This window comes from Botrytis byssoidea (genome assembly GCF_014898295.1).
Source record: "Botrytis byssoidea strain MUCL 94 chromosome Unknown BBYS_002, whole genome shotgun sequence".
NCBI classification, from domain to species: domain Eukaryota; kingdom Fungi; phylum Ascomycota; class Leotiomycetes; order Helotiales; family Sclerotiniaceae; genus Botrytis; species Botrytis byssoidea.
Window position 1 is genome coordinate 174,841 of NW_024065843.1, and position 16,208 is coordinate 191,048.

The 16,208-nt window shown below is 43.0% G+C and overlaps 7 protein-coding genes across 7 annotated transcripts; 2 read left to right on the forward strand and 5 right to left on the reverse strand.

Moving 5' to 3' along the window:
• Positions 1-164: 164 nt before the first annotated feature.
• Positions 165-1,429, reverse strand: EAE97_000823 (uncharacterized protein; the record flags this gene model as incomplete). The annotated part of the gene is made up of 3 exons (XM_038871333.1): positions 165-460; positions 516-1,122; positions 1,172-1,429. 3 exons carry the CDS (start codon positions 1,427-1,429, stop codon positions 165-167), a joined length of 1,161 nt encoding a protein of 386 aa, XP_038737234.1.
• A 1,099-nt stretch (positions 1,430-2,528) lies between these two features.
• EAE97_000824 (uncharacterized protein) lies at positions 2,529-3,599 on the reverse strand (the record flags this gene model as incomplete). Its single annotated transcript, XM_038871334.1, has 1 exon — positions 2,529-3,599. The coding sequence occupies one exon, from the start codon at positions 3,597-3,599 to the stop codon at positions 2,529-2,531; it is 1,071 nt and encodes a 356-aa protein (XP_038737235.1).
• A 754-nt stretch (positions 3,600-4,353) lies between these two features.
• On the forward strand, positions 4,354-5,823 carry EAE97_000825 (uncharacterized protein; the record flags this gene model as incomplete). The annotated part of the gene is made up of 2 exons (XM_038871335.1): positions 4,354-4,686; positions 4,741-5,823. 2 exons carry the CDS (start codon positions 4,354-4,356, stop codon positions 5,821-5,823), a joined length of 1,416 nt encoding a protein of 471 aa, XP_038737236.1.
• A 273-nt stretch (positions 5,824-6,096) lies between these two features.
• On the reverse strand, positions 6,097-9,508 carry EAE97_000826 (uncharacterized protein). The gene is made up of 3 exons (XM_038871336.1): positions 9,033-9,508; positions 6,947-8,980; positions 6,097-6,893 (listed from the first exon to the last, which is right to left on the reverse strand). The coding sequence occupies exons 1-3, from the start codon at positions 9,340-9,342 to the stop codon at positions 6,403-6,405; spliced, it is 2,835 nt and encodes a 944-aa protein (XP_038737237.1). The 5' UTR covers positions 9,343-9,508; the 3' UTR covers positions 6,097-6,402.
• Positions 9,509-10,000: 492 nt separating this feature from the next.
• Positions 10,001-11,905, forward strand: EAE97_000827 (uncharacterized protein; the record flags this gene model as incomplete). The annotated part of the gene is made up of 4 exons (XM_038871337.1): positions 10,001-10,015; positions 10,070-10,187; positions 10,244-10,954; positions 11,325-11,905. 4 exons carry the CDS (start codon positions 10,001-10,003, stop codon positions 11,903-11,905), a joined length of 1,425 nt encoding a protein of 474 aa, XP_038737238.1.
• A 585-nt stretch (positions 11,906-12,490) lies between these two features.
• On the reverse strand, positions 12,491-14,212 carry EAE97_000828 (uncharacterized protein; the record flags this gene model as incomplete). Its single annotated transcript, XM_038871338.1, has 1 exon — positions 12,491-14,212. One exon carries the CDS (start codon positions 14,210-14,212, stop codon positions 12,491-12,493), a length of 1,722 nt encoding a protein of 573 aa, XP_038737239.1.
• A 1,033-nt stretch (positions 14,213-15,245) lies between these two features.
• EAE97_000829 (uncharacterized protein) lies at positions 15,246-15,842 on the reverse strand (the record flags this gene model as incomplete). The annotated part of the gene is made up of 1 exon (XM_038871339.1): positions 15,246-15,842. One exon carries the CDS (start codon positions 15,840-15,842, stop codon positions 15,246-15,248), a length of 597 nt encoding a protein of 198 aa, XP_038737240.1.
• Positions 15,843-16,208: the final 366 nt, after the last annotated feature.

Here is a 16,208-nt window from a genome sequence, read left to right on the forward strand (position 1 = left end):
TGATGAAGACAAAGACATTCATGGTATTCTACAACATCTCCTCTGTTCTTCCTCTCACACACATGTCCTACATCATCCCAAACAATTCAACATGCATTCCATGATCCCCAAAACGCCAATCTCAGATTATCCCCTTGATACTTTTTCCTTTCATATTAACCACACTATTTCTTTCCACCTGCTCTCCTAGCCTTTCCAGGTCGAGATTTGGCACCACCCTTAGCACCACCTCCTTTCATCTTCTTGACTGAGAATCCAGACAAATCCCCACTACTCATGGCATCACCACTCTTCTTAAATCTCTTCTTACCACCATGTCCGAATTTCTCGTCTTTCTTCTGTCTCTTGTTTGGTCCTCCCTTGCGATCATTTTGACCGCCAGTAGGTTTGGTTTCTTCTTCGAGAGCAACATCAAAGAGATCTGCTTCATTTGTATTTTCATTGTCGGCACCTTGACGTTCTGTTATTTGTTAGTATATGTTATTAAACTACCTTGAAAATGAATTGCGACATACTTCTCTTCAAAGTCTTAATTTTATCCAATGTTTGCTTCCTTTCTTTATCTCTCTCTTGTAATTTGGCGACTTGAACTTGCTTTCCGAATTTCTTCAAATCTCTCTGTTTCCTTGCATCTGCAGATGCCTTCTTTCCAGCAGCTTCATCGATCAACTTTCTCTTAATCTTCTCCATATGTTCATCGGCCTTTACCATTTCCGCGAAATAATCGGTAGGTCTAGTAAATGAAACACCTTCTGCTTTTAGGAGCAATCGCGCAGATTTAACAGCCTCGAGTGACTGAGAATAGAACGCCAATTCGCGCTTCAAATCATCAGAGACATCTTCGATTTCCGTAGGTTTAGCAGACGTAATAGATTGATGTTCTGAGAATGGGAGATTGGCGACTGGAAGGGCGATTCGTTTGAGAGCTGCGGTGAGAGCAATTGTATTGTTTATGGTAAGACGTTGATGAGGGATCATATCTTCTCTTTCTTCATCTTCAAGATCTTCAAGGTCGGACATGGGGATATCTTCATCATCTTCGTCTTCGTCATCCTCTTCTTCATCGTCATCTCCACCAAGAGAAGAATCACTATCACTTTCGTCGATTGCTGCGAAGTCAATCTATATGATTATTAGTATTGGTAAATAATGGATTCGAAAGCGCATATACTTCAGTAGGACCATTTCCTTCCTCCTCTTCCTCATCTTCTTCACTATCACCCTCTTCAGCATCATCCTCTTCCTCATCACTTCCTTCCTCAACATCTTCCCATTCCTGTTCAACCTTTCCCTTCTTCGAGCTCTTCTCCTCAACCTTCGCAGGCTTTCCCTTTCTCGCAAGTTTGGCCTGTTTCTTTTGATGCTGTTTTTGGAAATCGATTTTCTTATCGGCTGCAAGCGCCATCTTCAATTTACTTTTGGTAACCATTTTGACGGTGTTGTGCACTGTCAATTGAGGATCGAACGTTTTGGTTACTGAGCTTGTGAAATTCGAGATTTATTTTTTGATGCGGGAATCTTTTTTTCGAGCTCGGACAAATTATGATTGGCGCTAAGATCTCACCGCCCTGGCATATAATTGTGCAAATTATGAAAGATGTGCTCGAGGATATTCATTACATTCAATTTCATCTGTTAATTTGTTTCTATGCAGTATATGTTCTACTCAATGGCATGTTCTCGTTGATGTGGACGACGAAGCATGAGTAAAGTACATGGTTTCGTGTTATCATATTACGAATGCAATCTTCTCAATGAACAAAAATATCGAGTGCTGTCTTATCAGCGGATACACATCTGAGCCAAAGAGTCAACTTCACAACCACTAACACATTATTTGTTTTCCTTCTTCCTCTCACGAGTAGATAATTTTGTCCTTAGGTATTGCATTCGCGTGAAATCCAGGGACTTGATTCAACAATCAGAATCTCCAGGCTTCTGCATCAAACCGTTCGGATTCTGACGGCGAATCTACATCCCCTCTAGTACCTGTTCGACATGCAACGGCGTACCACACAATCTCTAAATGGTAAAATAGTCATCATCTTCGACATAATGAAGAGAGTAATGAATATTCCTCTGCAAGAACAGCGAAAGTGTTTTCTTCGTATCAACGGTAAACGCCCATACAAGTCCCATGATAGGACCCAGCTGAATATGGGTATTCTCCCGCACACGAATACTAGGAGATCGAAAGGCAACAAGATGTTTATTACCAGACTCGGTGATAAATTTGATGGTACCTATAGCTCAACGATGATCTGTGATATCAGGTTCATCAGACCATAGCCAGCCCTCCACTTCTTCTTCGGATGAGAGCTCTATACATGAAGAGAAGAGTCAAATAATTCATGTGCTCATTGATCCTTTATGGTGATTCTGATTTCCACTGTATTTTCAACATATTCATTGATTGTCGTTTGCTTTGCAAGTCAATTTTCACTTGACGTGGTCATCGATAAGAGTTTTTTAAAACCCCTTAAATACACCTTCATCCGTAAATTAACATTATCATTAAATATAGCATTTCAATCTCCACTAATTTTCGCATGCCGAAAGTATTTCATACCAACCCAAGCAACAACTACCCAGACCCAAGCCATTACTGACGTCAAAATAATCAGTGCAGGATAATATCCTACAATCGGTAACGTTGGATCATCCTCCAACTCAGGAGGAGCATAAGGAGTTTCTCCAACATCCCAAGCCCAACTCCATACCCCTAGACATGAACCCATACCAGTAACAAACACAATCCAGGTTACAATTAGTATAACCCAACCCCACCATTCAGTTTCCGAGTAATCCCATTCGGCATCTGGTAAAGGAAGTGGACTTGCGGCGAGTCCACCTATAGACAGTGGAGATTTTTGTTTTTGAGATGGCCGACGACGAATTGTAGAGCCTGCACCAGGTGGAAAGTATGAATCTGAACCAGATGACAGTGGCCCGCCACGAGCTGCAGCTGGTAGATTATGTGATGGAATACTGAGTAAGTCCTCTTCATCCGTAGTAGATGTATAGGTTAGAGTTGGACTCGTGGCTGTCGTTGGTGATGTGACGATATGGTCATTAGCACCCATGGGAAGAGTTTTGATAGGTGGCAGTAAAGTGTTATTATTTCTGTTGGCTAAGCCATCCATGGAAGGACGAGGAGTTTCGTCAGATATGCCTAATCCAAGACCATTCACAGGTCGAATACTCTCGGGTGAAGCGGGATTTAGTATTGTATTATTGGAATATTGACTGTGTTGCGTGGAATCAAAAGGAATGGCTTTGGACTCTTTCCTTTCTCTTTGAGCTCCTCGACCAAGAAGTGCAACCTTTCTCAATGAGCCCTTTCTTCTTCTGGTCTTCTGCTGTTGGACTGCAACAGCCATAGCTCTACTAGTCGATCTCTTTGGTGACATTGGTTCGTCCCGAGGCGGAGACTCTGGACTGTGTGGTCCTGATAAAAATGATAGTTTAGACATGATGTTTCCAGATAGTGTTCTTCTGTGCCCCCCTTGTTTGGGTTCAACTTGTATTTCTTCGGGTTCGTTGACTAATCCCCCAGCATGGTCATGTGAAATACCATTTGAACCAACTTCTTTCTCCATAATTTCGTAAATGACTCTGGTAGCAAATGTTACGAAAGTAGATTCATGCCGGGAATATATAAAAGTTTGCGCTTCTAGGATGAGTTCTCCACGCAAATGTTGAAGAACGCAAGCTTCGTCCACAATTGTCTGATGGTCGAAGGACACGTGGTTTCGTAACTTTACATCCCAACTTGTGATTGACTCTTTTGTAGTGACAGTTTAAACAAGTAGACGTAGTGATCTAATTGGCTTTCCCAGATGGTTGCTGAGCGTCTAAGCGCTTGAGGAAATTGAACGTGTTGTACCGAGGATGAGAGAATGTCGATAGCAATCAAAATACCGAGTTACGATGTCCAAGTAGATCTGACAATCCAGGGCCTCATAGACTGCCGCATCGAAGGGTATTCATGAGGATATTCAAATGAATATAGTTTTGATGGTTGTGATGGAGAAAGCTTTGGCTATGGGGTCTGTTGGGTCTAGAGCTTTGCTTAAGCTTAATATCAAACGAGGTTGAATTGAGGTAAAATCTAGCTTACGTAACTCAACCGTCTTGCATAATGCCGGGCGGTGACCTTTATCCCTGGTATAGATATCCAAAATAGGAAGCAGATAGATTACCAGGTCCATTTATATATCACAACCACTTTCCATGACGAATTACGAAACGTTTCGTACCAATTGCCCATAATAAATGGATGAATTGATGATATCTTCAACCAATTGATGAACCGTGTTTTCATGAAACCCCAAATTTATTAAATATCAAACCATGGCTTCGAGTCTTCCTATTCCAGCACCCCCGAGGACACCCACTCCTCCAACTCCTATTCCACAAGAGCAAGGCAGATATACATGGGAACACCAAGATGGCACTTCACGAACCGTGCACTCAGAGATCCTTTTGGATCCCAATGCTCTCTCACCTACATTCTCAAACTCAGGTAGATTTGGTTCAATGGGAACCCCAATGTCTCCTCCTTCGGGCTTCTCAAGTCCCAACCTTCAACCAGACGGAATGATGAGTGTACCACCTGCCAGAGGAGCTGCGAATCCTTTTAACTTTCAGACTCAAACAATAAAAGATGCGCCAGTTGCCAAATCGGTATGCGAACGTTGAACATTGATATTAGATCTCTTAACTAACACAATGTACCAGAATATTGGCCAGCGAAGAGGTCATAGATATAAACACAGTAGTGTCTCAACTCAACATCAAATCTTCCTCGAACCACCTCCTCGAGCACCCCTCGCACTCCCCGCCTCTCTTCCCATACCCACCTTTAAAGAAGCATGGAAAAGCATGTCCAAAGAACAAACTACTCGAATAGCCTGGTGTCTCTGCCACGCTTTAATATCCGCCTTCGTTCTCTATAGCGCCCAAGGTTCTCTCGCCCTCACCGCACTATCCCATCTCATCTTTTTCGATGCCGTATCTGCCACAATTTGTGTCGTGGTGGATGTATTCTGCAATTTCGAAGTATGGAAACGATCTTCTATCCGTCATCCATTCGGGCTCGAACGTGCAGAAGTACTAGCGGGATTCGCCATGTCGGTATTCCTACTCTTCATGGGCTTCGATCTGATATCTCACAACCTAAAACACGTTTTGGAAGGATTAGGCGACCATTCCCCTCATCACCCTCATTCTCATCAACGAGTTAGTCCCGGCTCGGTTGACACCGCCGCTTTACTCTCAATAGTAGCGACTCTCGTCTCAGCAATTGGGCTGAAGAACCACGCACGAATCGGAAAAGCAATGCGTTTCGCCTACATATCATTTCTCCCTTCCGTTCTCTCAAATCCTTCACATTTCCTAACTCTTAGTTGCAGCACCATCATGCTTCTCCTCCCTCTCTTGACCATCTCTCTCTATATCTGGCTCGATCGTCTTCTCTGTACCGTCATCGCGGTCTCCATGTTCCTTCTCGGTGTTCGTTTAGCTACCGCTCAGGGACTCATGCTTTTGATGTCCTTCTCCGGTGCTGGAGTTTCAGAAGTTATGAAGGAAATTGAGTCTGAACCAACAGTTTCCACTGTTGAAGAAGCGAGATTTTGGCAAGTACATTATGGATTGTGTATGGCAAATCTCAAATTAAGAGTTAGGGGCGATGAAGGAAATGTATTAAAACTGAGGGAGAAAATTAAGACCTTGATTAGAAATAGACTAGGGGGTGGATATGGAAAAGGTGGAGGGATGAAGTGGGAAGTGACGACACAATTGGTTGTTGATGGTAAATGATTTTATTGGGATACCTTTCATGTTTTATTCTTGTTATATGAGCCAACGATTATGAGTATTGGTCGGATAGGACAATTGGCAGCCATTAATAGATATCTAGTTCCAATTCACCTCTTGACGTACCAAGGCGCATCCAAGGTTTTCATGAAAAAGGGGGCAACGATTTGTAGCGCATATAGCATTGATCGCCTCAAATATACACTTATTTGCATACTCATCACGATATACTGCTCTAAATCTTCATCTTCTCCCGTGTATTCGAATCTTTACATGCGTGTCTGGGACATGTACACGTGAAACAAAATGGACGTGAGGTAAGATTGAGAATATAACCAGAAAAAGTCGTTGCATTCATCATCATGTCATGTAGAGCGGATAAAGGAATAGGTATCTCCTTGACAACCGCCACCAAACAACCATTAACCCAAACAAGGATATACATATTTCGTACTATTCCTCTTCAAGCAATCCCTAACGCCGTAATCATTCATTGCTTGCTTTCGCTTGCTCGCCTGCTAGTAATTCTTCATCAATCCAACCTCCCCTCCACATTCCATTTTCGCCAAAACGTTCTATCAACTAAAATAAACTCCATCCACCCCTTCCGTTTTCTTTTCCACCAGGTCCTCTCACACCTTCCTTTCCAGGTCCTCCTCTCCCATTCTTGGGTCCCCTCTGAGGTCTTCTTGCCTCTCCGTTATCCAACTCGCGTAAATCTCTCAATCCTTCCATTTTCCCCAAGACCAACTCCAATAACTCTTTCCTCCTAATAACTTCTAGATGTCTCTCAACCTTCTTATCCTCTCTCGCAAACTTCTCAACTTCTTCTTTTGTTAAACCTCTACCTAATCTTTGATCCAATTCTCTAGGGAATTGGTAGAAGAATTCGGAGAGAAGTTCGACGTTTAGAAAAAGAACAGCAGTTGAAGTGAGTTTGGTGGAGACGACGTCGAGGAAGACTTCGGGACAATAGTACTTGTTCTTGAGGGAGGCGCATTGGGTAGATTTAAGGGCTTTGAGTCGAAGAGCGAGGAGTGTGGAGCGATCACGGAGAAAGACCGCTTCACGACCTGATAAGAGTGTTAGCCATGTGCATAAAAGATGGAAGAGGATATGAAAATACCTTTTTGCAATAAAGCAGAACTGAATCCACCAGCACCACTAGCGTCGCCATCAACAATAATTTCACCCTTTCTAGCTTTATCAACAAAACTCATCACATCTCTCAACTTCTTTCTTCCACCAACATGTTGCTCCAAATTCTTAGATGCATCCTCACAAGCTTTGAGTTCATTCTTCAAAACCGAGGTAACATTTTCTCTACCTCGTGACCATTCACTATCTTCAACATCGATTTCAAACTTATATGGCTTTATACAATTCTCAACTTGATCACTTGTACTATAGAACCTCTCGTTCAAAATGCCAGCTGCAGCATCCGTGATGGCTTGACGAGCGAATGGGTGAGCTGCAAACGTCGATTGGGATATCAAACGATCCACATGGCTTTGAATTGCATTGGCTACAACTTGGGTTGCAAGACGACCAATACCGAGTTTGGTAAGGGCAGAGGTAGAGGCATCAAGTTTACGGTGCCAGAAAAGGGAGTCTGGGTCAGCTGTTGGGAGCTCGGCCAGTGTATTGGGTTCTGGTGATGAAGGTGAAAGATCCGAAATAGGTCTGTTCCAGTAACGTGCTGCTAAAAGATCCAACACTCGTTGATCAAGCTCTTCTTTCAGCATCTCACGAACTTGTGGTCGTCCGAAAGTTTCGGCAAATTCCTTGAATGAATGCTTGAAAGCGTCTAGACTCTCGGCAAGGTAAGATTCTGCAGATAGAGGACGGTCGTTATATTGAACCTTGAACTCATAAGTTGCTTCTTCAAGCTCTTGGTGAATGGCGTCGCTAGTAGTTTGGAGACTCGCCGCCATGGTTTGTTCGAGTACATGCATAAGCTTCTTACGGAGAGTGGTAGTGCCGACATTTAGTCCAGCATCAGGTCCATACTCCATAGGATGAGACGAAAAGAATGCGTGCTCGTTCTTGATGATGGCTTCCGAGATACTTCCATTTCCTGCTTTGAACAATGATCTAGTTTGTGATTGTTGTGGTGCTCGTGACACAACACCAACATAACCGAGTCTTAAGGGGTATTTTCGATCATTTAGGATGGAGACTCCTCTGGCAGGATCAACAAGATCCATCTTTGTGATGACGCCAATAGTACGTTCACCTCGTGGGTCAACTCTTCGGCTTGCTCGTAAAGCAGTTGAGTTGGCTAAATCCACGTCTGCGGCGGAAATAGCAAGAATGACATTAGGAGGTTGAATATACTTGTCGCACAAATCGGCTATTTTTTGCTTCAGTTGCGCAGGTTGATCTTCACCAACAACCTGTATATATCCAGGCAGATCGATGAGGGATAAGTCAGGAACATGGGGGGAAGAGATGGTTAACTGAATTGGGTCATCGGAAACACATTCTGTGTCAGGAACGGCCAAATTCAGTTCCGTCAATGTCCTTTGGATATGCGAGAAGTCGGTGATTTTTCCTAGACCAAGAGCAGGAAATTCTCCGTATTCCGCCTGTGAATCAGGGGTGTTGACGAGGGTCAACTCTATGGGTCGTCGTGTGACCATATTTGAACCCTTAGGTAAGAATTCGTGTCCTACGATTGCTTCTAGCACAGAGCTTTTCCCCGATGATTGTGAACCAATAACCACAATTGATGGTAAAGTAAGAGCATTTGACTGTCCCACAGTCTGCAATATAGTTCTGATCTCAATCATTTTTTTGGTCAGAACCATCATTTGGTCATCCCGGGCAGCAACTGCTGGAGTTCTATCGTCTTCTGAATATTGATCATATCCGTAGGCGGCAGCACTTCCTCCTGCAGCTGCAGCTCCCATTCTACTTTGTTTGGGTGGTTCCCCGCCAGGGCCCCCACCCCCACCTCCACCATTCCCTTCCCCAATCTCTTCATGAATTCGTAATACCTTTTGCATCCATTCCGGCAATTCGACGGATTCCTTTGTTTTCTCCCATCCTGATCGTGTTTGATTTGCAATATCTTTTGCACTGCCGAACAAACCACCTGCTACTCCGGACACAGTATTCGTTGTTGTGTTGAAGATATCTGCAACATAATTACCAGCCTCTGCAGATGTCAAAAGTTAGCACGCTTCAGAAGGAGGAGCGGATAAACTAACGGGTAGCCTGGTATTGAATATATGCTAAACCACCGACAGTCACTCCAGCGAAAAGAGCAGGTATTCTTGCAAACTTCAACAATATGTTTGGTAGGATGCGAACAAATGAAGCATTTCGAACGACTACAGCATTCGAGAATGGTGTATGTCCTGCTGGCCATAATCTTCCTCTTGCAATACGAACGGCGGATTCTGATCTGAGTAGACCACCAGCGGTAGATACCGCCTTATGATGGAAATGTCTGGCAGATTGTGAGTTGATACGTTGAGCCGCGGGCAGAAGCCTCGCCGATAGCAGCCTCCCACTCATACTGGGCAAACTGAAGATCGTATCAATCCTTTAGGAAGATGTAGGATCATGAAGCAATAAATTTCATTCTGCTGGTTTTGTTGTCCACTTAGTATATGGTTGTTTGAATTCCACATGTTCTTGCATGAATAAAGGTCGAATCAGAAGTGGCGTGCAATATCTGTGGCTAGTGAGTTGTGATTGTGGCTTGATAACGAACTTCAATTTTGGCGGGCGGCTGAGAGGGAATGAGATCAAAGGAAACCCCCATAATGTCCAGCCTTGAGTGGTTATCAGACGATAACAACTCCACAACAATTATCATATTTTGTTTGTTAAATTTCTTGTATATATCCTCAATTTCTTGTTGTACATACTCTCGGATCTACATATTACAAACGAAACTACTGCCGAAATTGGAATTTCTCAACTTGCTTCTTCTATCCGTTGGGCTTGGATCTTAATTTGTGTCTCAGCACCCAACAGATTACGCCATACCGTTATTTCCCCTTCAGCCTCGCGATTGCTCCCTTGAGTGTGAGCAAACAACTCCCAACGTTCCTTGACTTGTTAGCAACAGATATTGCACGATCATATCCCATTTGTATTCATTGAAATTCCAGAGAATTGCCCCCAAAATATCGGAGTCGCGAGAAACCAATCCTCGACGAAAGACAAGATGTGTCGCTTTCTGGTGAGCCAAACAACCCCAACTCTTGCATAGCAGCAGAATACTCATGAGAGTAAGGTATATAAAGGCTCAGATGCCATCTTGCTTTCTAAAATCATTCTGGAACCCACCCACTCAATTCTTAATCAGTCCTTCGACTCTCGCCTTCGTTTGGACATGAGAAGACCTCATAATGGTTAGTAGTTTCTGATCTTCATGATTTGTGAAGACGGTGACTCATAATATTTGCAGGCGATGGATTTGGTATTGGTTATTACACAGAACCTGAACTTGGACCTGAACCATGTATCTTCACATCTACTATTCCTGCGTGGAACTGTATCAACCTTCAACGAATTGCTTCAAAGACTGCTTCACCACTTATATTTGCTCACGTACGAGCTACGACCGAAGGCTCCCTCAGCGATGATAACTGCCACCCTTTCTCCCACGGGAGTTTGATGTGGATGCATAATGGTGGATTAGGTGGTTGGAAACACATAAAAAGACGCCTGGGCGAAAGACTGGCCGACAAATGGTATCTTGGAGTTCACGGAGGAACCGACAGTGAATGGGCATTCGCATTATACCTGGATACACTTGAGAGAATGGGTCATAACCCAAGTGCTCCACCAGCTGAGGGATTTGGTCCAACTGTTTTAAGGCATGCTATGCTAGCCACCATCAAACAGATCAACGATTTCATTGCCGCAATCCCAGGAAAGACAATCGAGGAGGAAAATCTGGACATTCGAAGCTTGTTGAATTTCGCAATAACCGACGGGCATAGTATTGTCTGTACTCGTTATGTCAGTAGCAAAATCGATGAGGCAGCTAGTCTGTACTACTCCTCCGGCACTACATGGGAGGACAAAAGTAACAAAGGCGAATATCAAATGGATCGTCGTGATAAGGGTGCTGATATCGTCCTCGTCGCAAGTGAACCGTTAACATTCGAAAGAGGTAATTAATCTCCCGTTTTTCCTCTTTCTGTATCCCATACCCCACTACTTCATCTTGCCAAGGGCAAAGATAGAAAAGCGGTAGGTATTGCCACAACCGAGTTCTATTGACTGAAGGCTTCAGTCCCGTGAAGATTACCCAAACGAGAACTCAGCATTTAGAAATTGTCTTTATGTTGCACATCAGCAGGTACGCGAAAATTAGACAAGGACTAAAGCTCGACTAGTTCGTATGGTGGCTAGTGATTTATTTTTCAATTTTCTTCAGGGGCTCTCGTCAGAATCCTGCATTGTCATTCACTCGCTTGTCTGATTGCACTATTACTGCAGCTACCTAGTATGTGGAGTAGACATTTCTAATACATTTACAGAAAGCTGGGTGACAGTTCCAACCAACTCCACTTTGACAATTCACAAGCAAACTGTTATGGTACATCCAATTATCGACGAGTATTATAACCACAACCCATATCATTCGCGATCCTCTCAATTCGTTACCGATAAGGGTCTCGTTACCAATGAAAAGTCAACGCCAGCTCCTACGCCAGCTCCTACTGGATCTACACTATTACATCAATCACTTACCAGAACAATCATCCCATCATCAGCCATGTTATCACCAAGAGAAAATTATGATCCCAATACGGTGAATAACGCATCACACACATCAGCAATCTCAGATATCAGACATGCCACACCAGCAGCATCTCGTCCCTCGATTTCTTCCAACAAGTCTGGAGAACAAGGCAACACCAAAAAGAAGCGAGCTGCGGCTCCTGCCCCTACGATCGTACAAATACCAGCTAACACAATAAATGCTGGAACATCCAATGGAACATCAGGAGTCGATTACATAGACACGCCTGATACACCAGAACTGACAAAAAATTCTGACAGCAGAAATAAAATAGCGCAGTATTTCCCAGAGCTGGATAGTATTGATCGGAATTGAGCGAGAGGCTAGGTAAATCATTACTTTCAATTGGGTTGCATTTTAGGACAGGCTGAGCGAGGTAGTGGTATTTGGGCTGGCGTCAAAATTAGAATGGGGAGCGCATCGGTTGCATATAGGAGGGCGTTCAGTGTGTGATGTAGGATTCCCCTTTAGTAGTCGCAAATTTATGTTGCTTTTGCAGATCGTTTCTGTTTTTTAGGTTGTGTCATCTTTGTCGTACATATTTTTTCTAGATTGAATATTTGTCAATACCCTCAAACTTTCGAACTTTTGGATGTGTTGAGTGAACATTCAGTATTGAGGATCCCAATGGCAACACCCCCAGTAGTAAGGAACCATCGTATCGTAGTGATACAACAATGAAGCAAATCCATCCTTTAAATCACTCAAATGCTCTTGAACGGATAATCACAAACTAAAGTCACATCACAAAACGATTCCTCATATTCTTTAAAACAAAGAACCGCTTGTGTTATTCCTACAATTTTAACAACTATAAAACACATGCCATAGAGACAATCATCCACGCTAATCAGTAAACCCAATATCCAGCTCTAAAGACCCAGACCCAGACGCAGAAACTCAGAAATAATTAGACCAATCACTATCATCATCACTATCCTCACCATAAAAATCATCCGAATCCAACGATTGCTGCGGCGTCAAATCCCGCTCATTAACACTCCAATCAATCATTTCCACCGATAACCCCTTATGTAAATTGAAATCTCCGCATTCGTACTTTCCCAATCCGTCGTAATCCAAGAGGGCCTTTCGAGCCGTCAAGATTTTGAGATACTGCTGATCGCACATATCGACTGCCGTGCTGAACTTCGTGATGAAGTTGCGGATCTTGCCGACTTGGTGGTCTGTCATTAAGTGCTTGATCAGACGATCGCGTGGTAGGTTTTTGTAATGGCTGTTGTAGAGATGACGTTGGGAGTGGATCTGGGCTTCTATTGCAGAGGTTAAATGTCTTTTGAAAGATTTTGCGTAGCGCTTGAGATATACTAAAGCGAGACAGATCTTTTGTTTCCTATCTGGATCTTGCATTACCCATGTATTGTTTGAGAATCCCAATTGTTCATTCTTTCTCTCAACAGCGTCGAATATGCCGCCGGGAACTTTCTCTTTCTTTATAAATGTCGTTAGTCTATGATTGGCATTCATGATTTGGTTCCATTGTCGCTCGAGGTGTGTAAGGGCGTGCTTGCGATGTTCTTTGAATGTCCACTCATCTTCGCCTGAGTTCATGACGGCGTCTTGACAGTTGCGAAGTTCGAATTCAAGTGGGTGAAGGGTTGGCTCGATAAAAGGATTGAAAGAACCCGTATCGAGGAACTCGGCGTACTCGAGACATCTAGAATCAATCCGTGTGATATCCTCTCGTCTTAAGCCCATTTGCATTTTGTAAGGCCGATGCCGCTCAAAGGTTCGCGCGTAAGCCACGAGGTTCCTATGCATCATGTGGTAGATATCTAGGGATTGTTGACCGGTTATAAGTGTTTCCATCTTCATCTTCAAATCTGTAGGAAGTTCCCAGTCTGCTAGAGCTCGATCTCCCTCTGTAAAAATTTCGACCAACCCATCATCAGCGAGTTGAATGATATCCGGAACGTCGGCTGCACAAGCTTGATTGATTGCACATGTCTGGATATTGCGGAGGATTCTCAAAGGTTTCAAGATCTGTTCGTAGCTATCGAAAGAATAATTATTGTTCCGACCATAGTCCAGGCCGCAAGGCAAAATCAATAGTTCCAAAGATATTGGAGGATCTTGAGAGATCACTTCGCAGAATTCACGTAAACTCCAAATTGGATCCCAACTACCACCAGCAGTTGTGAGTCTGCTAACTATCACACGCCATTTGCGAACTCTTGACACAGCAGAGCAGTTACCAAGATTTGGAATGAGAAATGGCATTTCGCTTTGGTTGTTCTGATATCTCGTAAGAGGGCACAATTCTACAAGAGGTCCTTCGACGGACTGTACAGCATTTGGATTCTCATCATCACTCCTTGCACCCAAATCCATATCCATAGAAAGGTGATTATCAACCCGAAAACATGCGATGTAGAAGGTATTCTCTTTGTAAAGAACATCCAAGGCCTCGACGTAAATTTGATGGCAGACTCTCAATACTTGTGGTGATAAGCCGTAGTTGATATCAGCTCCATAGCTCGCACTTCTGGATACAGAATCTGCAGTGCCCAAAATCTTTTTGACTAGTAGTTCTTTGTAGATCTGAGTCCTGATTTCAAAAGGGAAATCATTCAAAAAGGGACAATCGCTGTTGGAGGCCATATTTAGGATTTTGAATGTTGAATATTATTGAAAAAATGGATCGAAGTATGATTGGAAGAATGGTTGTCGAATAGAGTTGTTGTAGTGTTATGAGAGAAATTACGAGAAGAAGAGAATCAATGTTTCCTGTTCTGTAGCTCTCCACCATTTCGGGAAACAGCTCTGTTGGTGAAAAAGAATGGTAAGAGGTTATTTAAAAACGAAGAAACGTATTCTTACCTTCGTCTTATATAGTGCTTCATTTACAGTGTCCGTTTATCATTGTATTCCATTCTAATATCAATTTTACAGTGAATTAAAATTAATCTTTCGAATATAAGTCGGTGAGGATAGATGAAGTTATTCGGGTGTCTCTGCAAAAAGCTCGTTTGGAATCTTCAACCAATGCCAAGAGTTTCGATTCACCCAAGAGGTTGAACTCATTCAGACATTGAAATTGTGTAGAATCTCCAAGAGAATTTGCAACTTCAATTTATCTCCACCAAGGGAGACTTCACTCAAGTGAAAATTTGAACTCCTTGGTAAGTTTGTAATCGTCAGAAATCTCCAACTTCCCTTTTGCAAACGTCCGCTAATACAGAAATGTTTTGCTTGCTCTTACAGATTCAGCTCACTTGGAAGATTGCATTCATGTCAAGGATGAATCCACCGAAGACTTTGAGCCTCTTGAAAAGACTTCAAAAACCATATACCAGAATATAGGTTGATTTTGGGCACTGAGGGACTGCATTAATCAAGCTGGAGCACAGTTGACGTCCCATAAATTGTGCAGTTGCCCTGGTGAAGGTGTATTCGCCGGGCCCATCCTCATACTTTGCTTGCGTCTAGTGAATATTGGAAGATCCAACATAGCCTTACTTGCATCGTGCGAGTTTCATGTCAACTTTTCATTCGCCATGCACGCAATACGCAAGCTCCAGTGCGCAAGTTTCCATGAGATTGACTTAACATCACAACTGTATAGCCATACAATTCAGATTCAACTATTGAAGGGAAGACAAAGGAGACGCGAGCACAACTTAGACAGAACATCTCAACTTCCATCCCAAGGCTCGCCGATGATATTACTCTTCTCGCTTTGAAACGGTGCAACATCAACATTCATTGGCGTCATCATCACTCCTTGCAACCATTCAACATATGCAGGGAAACCAGTCACACTCCCATAAATTCTTACATTCTTCACTCCTCGCACATCCTCAAAGAGTCTCAGGACCTTATAATCCGAACCCCTAAACGCAGATTGTTCAACCATTATTGTCAATTCATCCACCTCGCTAAAAGCTTCTTCTGCTTTCTTTGCAGAGAAGTTCGGATCGCAATCCAGTCGAACAATTATATAGTATTTTTTGATGATAGATATCAATCTGGTGGAGCTGATAGTGTCATATTTCCAACGCAAGCGCGGTAATCCTGTGAGAAGATTGGGATGTGCTATGAAGACATTGCTACCGTAAAGGATTTGTTCGGCTTCATCATGAACTCTTCGACAGACGGATAGAATTTGTTGATATATATGTGGATCACTTCCTAGCGGACGGGGTGTTGATATGGGTGGGATGATGAGGAGTAATTGGTAGATGCTATTACGAATTTCTCCTGGAAGGTCAAGAAATGTGAGGGGCGTCATGGTTTGCGAAGCACTTCTTCTATTGTTAAAATAGCAACCTCGATGTATTGTTGTGTATTTATATGAGGACGTATGAAAAGGTAGAGATTTTCGTTGATACCGATTCGTTCGAGTCTCTTCGAATCATCAACGATGTTCATGACATGAAGTGGTTTGTGAAGTGATACGCGGATAAAGGGATCTCATCAATCTGATAAGATATCAAGTTATCAGCACCGACTTTGCGATAAGATCAAGATAAAATTTCGCGCTACAATCCCGGCAGGAGCCGGGATTAAACTGGATCGTTCATTGTTACTCTAAATTTAGTACGTGCTCACACGTGATGGTCTACTTGGATGAGACCTTGATCATGTTGACTTCTCA